The sequence below is a fragment of the Aythya marila genome (assembly GCF_965140915.1).
Source record: "Aythya marila genome assembly, chromosome: 11".
Lineage (NCBI taxonomy): Eukaryota > Metazoa > Chordata > Aves > Anseriformes > Anatidae > Aythya > Aythya marila.
In genome coordinates, this window is record NC_139052.1 from 20,200,897 (window position 1) to 20,213,960 (window position 13,064).

The window sequence follows — 13,064 nt, forward strand, 5'->3', positions numbered from 1 at the left end:
CTAAACTGAGAAATCAAAATTCTTGGTTCTCACCTTGCAAGGTCAACCCTCTTGTAGACCAGCTCTGTCAGTCTGATGCTGTGATGCTCTGACACCTAGTGCAAATGAACAGCCATATCCTCAAGTGCTCTGCCATTGCCAGCTTTTGTTAATATCACTGTTTTCAGACATGATTTGGAATTTAATTTAATCAGATTACAGGTATAGATCAACTAAAGAAGAGGTTCTTTGAATCAAAATAAGAGCTTTCGCTTCTGGCAAGTGCAAATTTATTTGAAATGTTTTGTGCACTTGAGACCAAATGCAGAAGCTCAAAATGTTAGTGACACATGAACCACGAGTACATTACAAAGCAGAAATATTAGCCCAGGCTATGGTTGTACTGGAACGTTGGGAATATGAGCACAGTATATGCAATTCATTTGGGCGAATCTGGTGATTTACATTTCTCCATATTTAATTGTTTTGTTTTCCTGTGTGCAAAATGGCAGCATTGGCACATCACCTTAGAATGTTTGTTACTTTTAATAATTGCCCTTGCAGTAAAAAACAGGTGGCTTCACATGAAAGATCCCATTACCATATTCCAATATGAAAGCAGTGAAATACTTAGCAAATTTTAGTCAAACTAAGTTTTTCATAAATGACTGGTCATGTGCAGATACATTGGAATATTGTAAGGGTCTTGGTAATGAATCTTAAGATTTCATGCCACGTACTGAGTGTTAGGCTGAACTTCCATATTGATTTAATCACAACTTGCAACGAGCAACTCGCGTTGTGTGCTTGTGTGTGTTTGTCTATACATACTGATTTATTTAGAATTAACTTAATTTAAAAATTACGGGATTAGAGATTATAGTCACAGTGGTCATGTCATTTGCAGCAGTCTTTTCAAATGCAAGTCTGCAATCAGTTGGAAGTCTGACCTCCAAATAGATTATCCTAGCTCAGACAGGCTGCCACTCATTCATCCTCTGCAACAAAGTGATCAGGTATCACTGAGACATCTTCTTAATGAAGTGTTTTTGTTGCCTTTTATCTGTGTGAAGGACAAAATGTACCGCTCTACCGGGATTCTTGTTTAATGACGGTGTCATTTTTTTTCAGTGTTTAAAAAAAATCCAAACGCATAGAAGATGAGCAAAATACTCAGATGTGGCTACACATTTAAATTATAAAGCTCTGTAGGTCTATAGTGTCTTTATTTAAAATCTCATGACACAAAAACATAACGTTACATCAGTTCATTAGTAAAAATAAACTCATACAGATGATGTAATTTATGCAATATCATGTTTAGGATTTGAAATACTTATATTACAGATTTTTAATATTAAAGTCTGATTTCTTTTAAATATATATCAGGGCTTCTTTGAATACATTTGGGGGGGGGTCATCTTTACTTGTTTTCCAGGATATTCCCAGTGCATTCGTGAACACATTCCTGATTTTGCTCTCCAACAGAATTTACAGATGGGAAGACTGTGTGACATACTGGGTATGTTACGAGCTGTCGGCTGCCTATATCTTGATTGTTATTTGCCCGTACTTGTGAGTAAAAGAGAATGATGGGTGAGGACTTTACTTTTGTATTAGTATTATAGAGAACATATAAGCTCAGAAGCAATTATGCCATTTTCTCCTGTCCAAGTTATTCATAAGAACATCATACTGATTTTTCTGACTCTGTGGTAATGTAAAGCAGCCTCATCCTGTGGCATGCTGAGCACCACAAACGAGCAAAAGTGCTTAGTGTTCTACAAAATTAGGTAGCTAATTCTGCTAGTGTTCATTCAAGCTCGTAGAGAGAGAAAGATATGCTAGAAAGAAACAAGCCCTTATTTAAACCATTTTTTTTTAATTAGCAAATGAGGTAAGAGACATGCATTAAAAAGTTTTTCCTAGAATGACAGTCCTCTTTTAAGCAAAGCAATGAAGAATATTATTTGTCAATGACCAACTTCATTGGCTCCCTGGAATGACATACTTTACATGATTCATGTATATTTCAGTATCATTATTATTTTATAAATGCCATTTAGTAAGTTTCTAACAAAAATATATTAGATGCAGAAATTTACAGTTGCCTAAAATAATAATGTAATTGCCTTTATATATTATCTAGACACTAATACTGTTTTTCCACCGTAGTTTTATTTATTTATTTATTCATTCATTTTGTCTCTGAAATGATACTTAGAAACTTAAAGGTACAAAGTCAACGCGTTATATAGACGATCTTTCTTACTTGAAAATCTGTGAACGTGAAAATTGGTTTCACTGTAAAATGTAAAGTAGACCGTGAGTAAGATGCAAACTAGTTAATTGTTAACTAAAATATTAACTAGATCAGACGCCTTACCTGTGCCTGGCAGAAGAGCATTGACATTTACCACCTTGGTTTTCTTTTTGTTTACTATACCAGAGGATTTCCTTGCTTGATGTGACTTGCTATTAGTTAATCTGTCTCTGAAGCCCCACTGTGTCCAAAGCAGACTTTACAGGGCAGAGCTAAGAGTAGTAAAATCTGTTGCAGCATTTTATTCACCAAATGCACTTGAGTTTGTCAATTTTTGACAGTGCAGTACTTTCAGCATATAGACAACGTGGGGAAGTAGGTTTTTTTGTACCCAAGCTGGTAAATTTTCAGGCTGATTTTGTAAATCTGCATAAAAGAGTATTGACTAACAGTTCTAGTGAGCTGTTCTTTTAAATATTTTTAAAAGTTATATGGTAATGACCTGCGTTATGTAAAGGCTCTACCAGTACTCAGATGTAGGGCTGACTGTCGGATGCTGTACTGCTTTAATGCTTCAGTTGAGACTCTGGCCTTACATTTTTAATGTGTGGTGTTTGCCTGTAGCAGTATGGCAAAACAAAAGTGAATGAGTGGGATCTCTTATTCCTTTATAACGATAGGTTCAGGGTTTCCTTAGTCCAATAGTTTCATTGCTTCTGATTCATTCATGTGTAAGAGCAGTTGTCCCTGGCACTTTCAGGGCTCCTGTTTCTGTGCCTAGTAAAGACAATGAAAGACTTCCTACTGATTTCAGCAGGAGCTGGATAAAAATCTAGGAGTGCTTTTTGGCAGCATACCCTATCAATGTTACAAGGCAATTAGTTCATTAACTCATCTATTAATATTTTAGAAGAGCACAGTGGTTAAAATTTTCTGAAATGGATTATATTACAGACTTTCACTTTCTCACCTCTTAGTGTTAGTGCATACACAGTCTTTCAGCCCAAGTTGTTTTACATGCAGAAAACAGATTTTCACACTGTGGTATTTAACTAGCTAATCTGCACACTCACATGCTCAACAATAGTTATTAATGGTATCCTACCGTGAGCTTTTATTTGGACAGGACAAGAATAGGAGCAGGCCGTGCAAAATCCAGGCAGCGTATGAAATTGCGATTTCATCAGCTTTCTAAACTTAATAGCTCAGTTTTATAATTTACTGAACTTAATGGGATATATTTTTAAAGCAGTGTACAATTCCCATTGATGTTAATGTGAGTCGTGTAGATAAATCCCCCTGCAAGACTTTGAAAATTTTGCCCCCAGTATGTTCTGCAGATTGAATTCTGAAAACTAGCTATTTCTTTGGGTTGCTGACCTGTCTTCAGAGAAATGCTGAAGCACAGAAAAAGCAGTTAAACCACTCAGATTAGGGAATTAAAGATCCGGGTTTTATTTCCAGTGCCTTTTTTTGTAGGGAAGCTGTTTGTTAGCAAATGTTCAGGAATCATCAGATTGCTGTTGTGAATGGAGTCTACCTTTCTCCCAATAATGAGCATTGTGCCCCTTTGTTTTAGATGCCAACGTGGACGTCATCTACATCTGCCCCCTTCATCTGAGTGAGGAGTTACTGCAGTATTACAATAAACTCCTGGGTCTGCAGGCAGCTGTTAGATCTGGGAACCCTGAGGACATGGGTGACCTGCAGGACAGGTTCAAAATTCTCACCCCTGAAGCTATAAACAGCTTCCCTGTGAGTTTGTCTTCTAATTACTACAGCTTGAGGGATGCAGTAAAATTAAATTGGAAATTTTATAACTTGTAACGCTCTGGTACACATCAGTGAAATATTATTGCAAGTTTAAGGGCTTTACTGATTAGACTACTAGTTAGAGCATTGGAAATAAATATCCTGGTTTAGCTTTATAGACTTGGTTCAGATTGTCCTATATTGGCTGTTTGTAGGCCACTGTTCATTCTTACTATATGCTTGGGACTGTGAACTTGATAGATTTATATCTGTAAGCAAATCACAGCAATAAACCATTCTTATTACTCAAACTTTATCTCAGGGTAGCCCAGCATCCAATCATCCATGTGTTGGTAGTGTTTCTTGCAATTAAATCCAACTTAGAACTTTGTAAAGAACAGAACTTAAAACTATTTAGGTTAGATAATACAGAAAAATGATTTCCAAACCTGCCAAGTCATTTTTAAATCCACGTGCTGGGACATCATCTAAAATGAGACCTTAACTATTATATGCTACATACAGTGCTTCTGATAACACTGCAATGCAGCGAAGCTCCTTTACAGTGAAAAACAATTTTATATTGTAAATATTAAGTTCACAGTATCTTAGCTAAGATTTGATTTGTGTAAAAGTTTGTGATACATTTATATATCTAGTGTCTATATTTGAAGCCCTCACTCTTGGAATATTTCTGCTGAAATTTTCCAAACAAAGCTTCTTTACCAGGTGAAGAGCAAACAACCCTGTGAAAATTGCTGCTGCTGCTATGATTTACTGGGAAATGTTTGTATGCTTTGATACAGGGAGATAATTTTAGTTGCAAGGGCTGCATGGTTCTTTCGTGGATACAGACTGTGCCCCCTACCCAGATTCAGAATGCTGAGAAGTGTGCTAGTGCCATCAATAAGAATGGGAAATTGCAATATGTGTGGAATAATCTGTATTTGTAACTGAATCTAGTCACCCGCTGGCCTGAGTGATCACGAATTTAGCTGTCATTCTGTCTTTGTAAGGGTTAGAATTTTACAGGTTCTTTTGGGGCATCTTTCTTCTGGATTACTCTATAAAACCTTTTGCTGTACCAGTGTATCTGAAATTACTCCTGAAGTATGAACATCTGGCTTGAAGGCCACCTTAGCAGGCTACTTTGAGCAATTCCAGAAGCACAGGTCAACCTTAACCAGCTTGCTAGTTGCTTTGGTGGAATGGGATGGAAGGAAAATCTATGGAAAAGAAAACCAGACACAGAGAGCCCTGCACCACTTCTTGGTGTCTGCAGAGAGGAGACAGAGAATGTGAGGAAGAGGTGTCCATGTACCTGTGTCCTTTACTCTCTAGCTATGAGAATGATCTCGTGTGACTCTGTGCAGCCAGGTGCAACGTTACACTCTGCTGCTCCTCAACTAGCAGCAAATTCAGAGTGGGGTAGTGGTAGCTTTGCTCATTGTGGAGAAGTTGATGCCAAGTTCAGCTTCTCTGATCTTGGGAAGTTTAAAAAAAAATCGACAGGCTTAAGAAGCAAGAACTACACTTTGGCTAATCCATCAGCCATTATTCCACTGTGTTGTGCTGGAATTCTGGGGATTCCTCAGTCCTCCTGCTTTTACCTGCTTTTGCTCACACTACCATATATCATGGCGGCCATACCACTCTCAAAGCAGGAATGAACTAGCTTTTACAGCCTGTTTCTTGCACTCCTTAATTAACTGTAAAATCTATTATTGAGAGACACAAAACAAATCTTGTCCCCATGGCCCCAGGGAGCAAGTGACCGGGGCTGGAAATTGATCCTGTTCTCGACGTGGCAGAACTCTGCCATGAGACCAACAGAATGGGCCATCTCTGTGCTTTTGTACCAGTGCTCAAGAGAAAAGAAACAACCAAATCAGAACATTAAGAGTCTCTGTTTTAAAACTGACAGAAGGAGAAAAAAGAAAAAAGAAAAAAAAAAAAACAAAAAAAACAGCAAAATGTGTTTTTTGTTCTGTTTGCCCTTTTACTTGTGTGACTCCCTTTTTCCTACTAGAGGCTTGAAAATTGTCTCATTTCTCTGACCTGGAGACACATCCCCCTTCTGCTTTCAGTACGTCTGGCTCTTTTACAGGGAGAGTTGGGCACTTTGGGGAGCGATGTGTTTGGTACAAGAAAGCATTAAGCAAGTGACAAAAGGGATTCCTTCTGTCCATTTCTGGGGGCTCCTCCATCATCCCCATCCAAGGAGTTGGAATTAGGATTTATACTTCAGTCCATGTGAAGGAGCATCCAGAAATTTGAAGGAAAATGTGCTGTGTTCCTCAGTCCTGCATATCCCTAAGAAAATCTAGCATTTCTACTACCCTGTAAAGGAATACTTGGGCCTCGATTAGATAAAATCTCAATGTAAAGAAGTTTTCCTTGTTTATGGCAATCTTTTGCAATGGATGTCTATTGTACTGTCCCATCCATCTCAACGTCAGTGCACCTCTATACCTTTGTAAAGATAATTGGGTTGTCTGCAAACGACACACAGGATATGTTGCAGCAAATACTTGTGAGGTTTCACTTGCCACGACTGATATTCTTAGGTTAAATTTAAGGCTGTCACAGGCAACTTGTTCAGCAATAGAGATTTTCTTTTTTAGAAGAAATGAAAAATTCCTTACAAAAAGTTGAAAACGTACTGTAAAAAAATAATAATTTTAAAAATACTATTCTTACCTTGAGTACTCTGCAGTTGCGTTTACAGTAGCTATCAGAACTACTGTATAATGGAAATGTATATCCCCAGTAATTTAATGTGATCAGTGAAAGCTTTTGTAAATCAAAGTGTTTTATTCTCAGAAAATCGCTTAAAATACTGCTGAACTGTATGGTGAAATACATTCTCTGCTATAGGGGTTTTTCTTCATTTTTGTATTGATTTTTAGGTGCTTTAGAGTTAAACCATGCCAGAAGTGTTGCTGAGATGAATCACTATTATCCAAAGGCCACCAGCCTCTCTGCCGACTGACAGAAGGATAATTCCATATGGATCAAATAAATACAGATGTGTAGTAATTAGTTCTATTCCCAGTGAGCCCATTTCCAACACACTAAAGATGTGCACGATTATGGAGCCTCACCCCAACAGCTTTTATCAATTTAAACTGCTAAGCTACAGGATAGGTCATAACCCAGCCTGCTATTAATAATGTATTTATTGTGTGCAACATTATAAATTAGGTTCATGGAATAGAAAAGAACACCTTTTAACAAGAATAATGTTATCTTTATACAGAAGCATCACATGTGCCTAGCCACTCAGCTGAAGTACAGTCCCAAGACAATCAAAAGAATAAAAATCCTTATCCAGAGCAGAGATGCCTACATTATTGGAGGGGTTCCCCACAAAGATGATTTAGCAGTGGCTGACATGTTAAATGTGCCTATATTAGGCTCAGTGCCAGAAGTGGCTCATCTCTATAGTACCAAGTCTGGAAGTAAACGAATTTTTGCCAGTGCTTGTGTGCCAACCCCTCCTGGAGAATCTGACATCTACAACAACGAGCAGGTAAGCAGGATGTGCTCTGGGATGTGTCAACATGCAGGTGCCTGTTTTTACCTGGTAGGATGCAAACTTTGTAGAATTGCAATGGCTGTATTGATTAGACCCTAACTAGGTTTGATTAAATCGTGGGTGAGGTTGGGCTCTTTTTCAGCTGAATTTCACCAATTAAATGCAATTCGTATCCCGGTCAGCAAGCAATACGATTGTTCTCAGATTCTTCACATACGATCTTGAGAATATATAAGCCCTTTTGGATCAGTTATTTCAAACAGCTTGTGTTGCTGCTCCATGGATGAAGCCATGGCCTTAATGATATTAATAGGAGTTTTACCAGTGACTGAAAATAGAACAGGGATTTCTGGGAAGCAAAGTATTTGATAAAGGGGAAACTTCTTCCACTTAGGAAGCCAGCCATACAATTTGAGGTTCACTGAGCATATCTACAGCTGAAGTTTTACCTTGTCTCTGGGTTATCATTGCTAAATTTGATGATCTTATCAGCATGACATGACAAAATATTACTAAACTAAAATTACAAGGCACGTGACTTTTCTGTAGTGTATTCATTTGACACGTTTATTTTGCATTCTGTGCCTCAATATTTCATTCTAAAAGCTGAGTTTGCAATATGTTGTTGTATGTCTAAATACAATCTGTACTGATTTTTATTGTATTTTTATGGAGGTAATCTGCCATTGTTCATAGGTATTCTTTCTTAGATTTTTCACATTGCTTTTCTTTTTATTAATCACCTTTAACAGTGAAAACAAGCTAAGCTACACAAATACATTGCAACTTCTATAGCAGATGAAATAAATATGTGATCAATGATCTGTAAAACCACTGTTTGATTTATTGTTAAATAACTAACTTACGTGAATCTAATACTTTTGATTCATTCTACAGTGTTATGGAAGTTCTACTTCTGCTGTTTGCATGTATGAAATATTGACATTTTAGGTTAAATAATCAAAGCAAGGTGACACTATGTTAAAGCACAATTCAATTTTCACTTAAAGATAGCACATAATTCTTTATGATTGCTACAGTCCTTACAGTATTATTGATCCTTTTCATTACTGTAGGGGAGTCATCAAGAAAAACACATTTATAGGATTCTCAAAAGCCACAAATAATAGCATCTGAAACACACATGTAATTGTATTTGAGGTCAGTGGAAAAAATAAGGACAAAAACTCCCCAAAATTGTTATATAAAAATACTTTCTAGCTAATGCAAAAAGATCTGATAATATTATTACTGGGTTCAAAGGCATCTGCAGTTTCTACGAAGCTAATTGCACCCTACACCAGCTGGGCAAAAGGCATTTGAAGCCCATTTAAATCTGTGTACATATACAAATAAATAATTAGCATTTTTATAAAGTCTGCCTAGTAGCTCCTTCGTATATTTATAACCGTATAATGTACTCTCCAGTAGGAAAATTCCACAGATGTTTGGCTGGTGTTAGAATCTGGCACAACTGTTTCTCAGATTTTGCAAATAGGGTAGTCCATCCCACGTTATTCCCTGTCAAAAACATCTATTTAGCTGTACTGATGATCCAAAACCGAAGTTTCTGATGTGACAAAAAAGCCTGAACAAACAAGATTCTGTTTTCTTTTTTGTAGGAAACAGAATGTTGCTGTTTGGTAGTCCGCCCAAGTGGACTCAAGTACCAGATGAAGACCATAAATTCTTCACCAAAAAATGTTCAGGGTTGCTTTCACTAAGTGTCCAAGATAACTGTAAAAAGACAAGTATCTCTAAGAAACAGAAACCATAATTAGATTTCAAGTCCAAACATTTGAGAAGGGGGAGTGTAAATCAAGGAACAATTTGATATTGTCATGGTACCAAATATCTTTGTGTCCTTGCTCCACAGATGATCAGTATTCTCAGTCAGCTGATCGTTGACAACATGGAAGTGCGGCGCTGGTTGTTCAAAGTGAATGATGAATCTGGAGGAAATGGCACTGCCTACTGTGATATTATCCTGCATTTGAAATGCTACCCCTGGGTTCTGAAGGAACGGCAGAAACACAGCCCTGAGATATGGAGTAAGAAGTGGGCACATGTAAGTAATAAAGGAGCAGGGTATCTTGTCTGCTGGCCTGGCTCCTTCCTAGTCTGCTGGGGTTGTTCCTCACAGCAAGTCTATTCTCTAAGCTTTTGTTTGAAGACATAGATAAGCATTGGTGTTACAGAGTCCAGAGCAGCTTGTACAAAGTAGTAGGTAACAGTAATTCAAATTAAAAAAAAATAAATATCCTAAAGTGTGAGCAAATGTCTGATATCCAACTGTGGAATGATTTGGGCACAGAACATTTAATTACATAGTGGTTTTTATCCAAAGTGAGAGCACGTAGGAATGAGTCTATCAGTGGTAGATCGTTACAGCTATGTAGAAACATTGGAATTACTGCAACAAAACTGTTGGATTAATATAGTGAACAATGCTGATCAATTTGAAACCACATACAAACTATTTACTTTTTAAGCTGGCTTCCTAAGGATTATTTTTTCTTTATATTTTTCTTCACTAACAACTTTTAAGCCTGTTAGGGATTTTCATCTGTAGAAGACAGAACACGGAGTATCAGAGATCATTAGACTCCTGCATGTTTCATTACAGTGGGTGTTTAGGTAAGGACAGAGAGAAATCCTATAAATATTTAACTGAGGGAAACAATATAGCATGAACTCTTGCACTAGTGGATTCATAAGAATCCGTATGCTTGAGAGAGATTGTAAGATGATACATCTCAACCGCAGAAAAATCCATCTGAAACTAGAGTTCATTAGTTCTGGTATTTGGAGAACTATTTGTTCTTTAAATATTCATTGGTATTTAAATGCGTTAATTTCAATAAGCATTTAATATTTCTGTATATGGTGCCATATTCATTCCTAATGCAATGGTTTTAAAGCCAGAAGGAATGTATCCAGAAAGAATTGCTTAATTTCCATAAACTTCTCATTATAGCTCTCTTGATTTTTTTTTTTTTTTTTTTGGTTTAATTCAATCAAAACTGTTTTGGAATTTTTTCTTTGATTGAATTATATTGTATATTAAAATTTCAAATTGGGCTGATTACAGTTCTGTTCCATTTGACAACTACAAAATAATTCTGCGTTATGAAATGGAGCTTATCGTATAAAACTGAAGCACTAATTTCTCCAATCTGCTGAGGATCCCTAACTGTGTACAAGTCAACCAGTACGAAGCAGAGCATTGCAGAGCTGCCCCAGTGGCAGCATTGTCTTGCCACTGAGCTTTCTGGGACATGAAGCTAGCAGAACATACCTAGATCCTGCTCCAACCTCAGAGCTGAGGGCAGAAGACATGGTAAAATGCAGTTTCACCAGGTCTAGTTTTTTGCTGGTATAAATTCCCTGTACAGGTGTTATTACCTAGAGTTAGCGCTCCCGTTTCTGTGCCTTTTTAATTATTCCTTGGCTAAGTGACTCTGAATGAAGGGACATAGTGATAACTAGCTTTCTGTTTTCCCTTTCATACTGTGTTTATGTTAGGCTTTGATGTAGCCAGGAACCAATCCTTTAGAAGCCCTCAAACACAATCATTTATTGGAAGTTGGAAAATATATATGGAATGATGCATTTGATCTAATTTCCCAGAGTCAGCAGGAAAGCTTCCATAAATCCAGACCAATATTAAAGTGAAACTTGCTGCTATTTCGAACGTCTTGTTTGAATATGTGTGTTCAAATTTTTCTGCCTTCTGAGTTTAGCCCCCTTTTGTAAAACGGGAGACCTTTTTTATATGTAATGAATTGCAGTTTCCACTGAGTATTACCATTGAGAGCAGAGGATTAAAATCATCCTTTGTTAAGGAATACCATTGTAATGATACACATTTAAACATCAAAGCATTAGTTTATGAGCACAGGCATGCTTTAATGTCCTATTACAGTATGTAGACCTGTTTCTTTCGATAATGAAGACATTGTGTCATCGGCATAGGCTGCCACATACAAAACGTATGCTGGCAGGTTATTAAAAAATTCAGCTTCTTGATGAAAGACTATCCTGCAGGCTAAGAGTACAGTGAAAAGACTCCATTCTGGTGGAATTATTAGAAATGAGAATATGACTGTAAGCACTAAATTATGTTAATACTTACAAATAGCATCATTTGCATAGCAGTTTAAGACACGATACCCAGATTTTCCTTATTGGTATGTAGTAGACAAGAGATTAAAAATAATGTAGTTTTTGAGTTTGAATTGTGTAATAATCTGTTCCGTCTAAAAATGAGACTGATTTTAGGTTCCTCATTTCAAAAATAGCATTGGGCAAACAAAAATGCAGGACAAGGTTATTGATGTATTTTACCTTGTTAACTTAATGCAGCATCTGAGTTATCTGAACAATTATTTTGCGACTTGTAAGGGATGGAATTTACAAACTCTGCTGAATGCCTCTGCAAGGCCTTCATCCTACTGTGCACTGCTTAAGTCTGCCAGTTTATAAAAAATTTCATCTTGAGGCCCAGATTCTAATGATATTCAATATCAAGCGAACTGCTGTCACCATAAATGCTCATTTTGCAGTTTGAGGCTGTTTGTAAAGACATTTGTTTTCGTATTGTTACCTGAGCATCTACTTGTGGCTGTGGTCAGAGGTAAAATTTGTGGCTAAGCAGACCTTATTCGGCCCTGCTTTATGTGAGCTGGAGGAAAGATGCCCAGATGCCCACTCGGAATTCAAGCAGTAAAGAACAGCAGAGAAGCAGTCTACCACATATGTTATTTGGGGTTATTTTGTTTGTTTTGGAATAGAGACAAGGCTGGCAAAACCTGCAGTGCCTCTTGGTCTTCAACTTGAACTCACAACACTCGCAGTCCTCTTGCCTGTTAGAGGAAGGATAATGTTGCCTTCCTGTTAGTGTTGCCTTTTTTTGTTCTTCTAGCAGCCCTCACATAAAATAATACAGGACTGTGCAGAGATCCCACCGTGTTGTGTAACTATACATGTGTAAATAGTAGCTAAATCATGAGCTAAGATTAATAGTCAAATTAATTTCAGAATTAACTTTTATTACACTGCAACTCTTAATTAACCACCAGGACCAGCAACATGTGGCAAGTTTACAAAGCAGCAAGGCTAAGATAAGAAGATCAGGCTGAAAACAAAAGGAGGGATATGTGGGGATAAAGAGGAAAAGAGCCAAAATACAAGAAGAGAACAAGACACAGAAAAAGAAGCAACAAATATTCTCTTGAATAAGCTATTATAATTGGCCGTGGCTACACAGCCGTTTCAAAACTCTTCATTAAATGCCTGTTGTAGAAGAAGAAAAGCTATTTAATGTGCTTGGGCAGCCTACTGTTTTAAATGTTAGAGAGTTTGAATCTCGTTGTCTCCACTTGTGTCGCAGTATTTTGTCATGGTTTCTTTTCTTTATAGACCGTATCTTGGTTAATTCACTAAAATGTGTAATAGGAAATCAAAATCTTTTCAAAAGGTGATAAATCCAGAAAACCCAACTTTCAGTCTGAGTTGCATGAAGCAATATTC

At 37.1% G+C, this 13,064-nt stretch overlaps 1 protein-coding gene across 1 annotated transcript in view; it reads left to right on the forward strand.

Annotated features, from left to right (window-relative positions):
* IQCH (IQ motif containing H) overlaps positions 1–13,064 on the forward strand; it is a gene marked incomplete at its 5' end in the record, with an annotated part of 65,536 nt that overhangs the window by 23,821 nt on the left and 28,651 nt on the right. The window contains 4 exons of the mRNA XM_082769171.1: positions 1,418–1,501; positions 3,822–3,997; positions 7,254–7,526; positions 9,409–9,600. Coding sequence (XP_082625297.1) covers positions 1,418–1,501; positions 3,822–3,997; positions 7,254–7,526; positions 9,409–9,600 — 725 coding nt within the window. The remainder of the gene's footprint in view (positions 1–1,417; positions 1,502–3,821; positions 3,998–7,253; positions 7,527–9,408; positions 9,601–13,064) is intronic.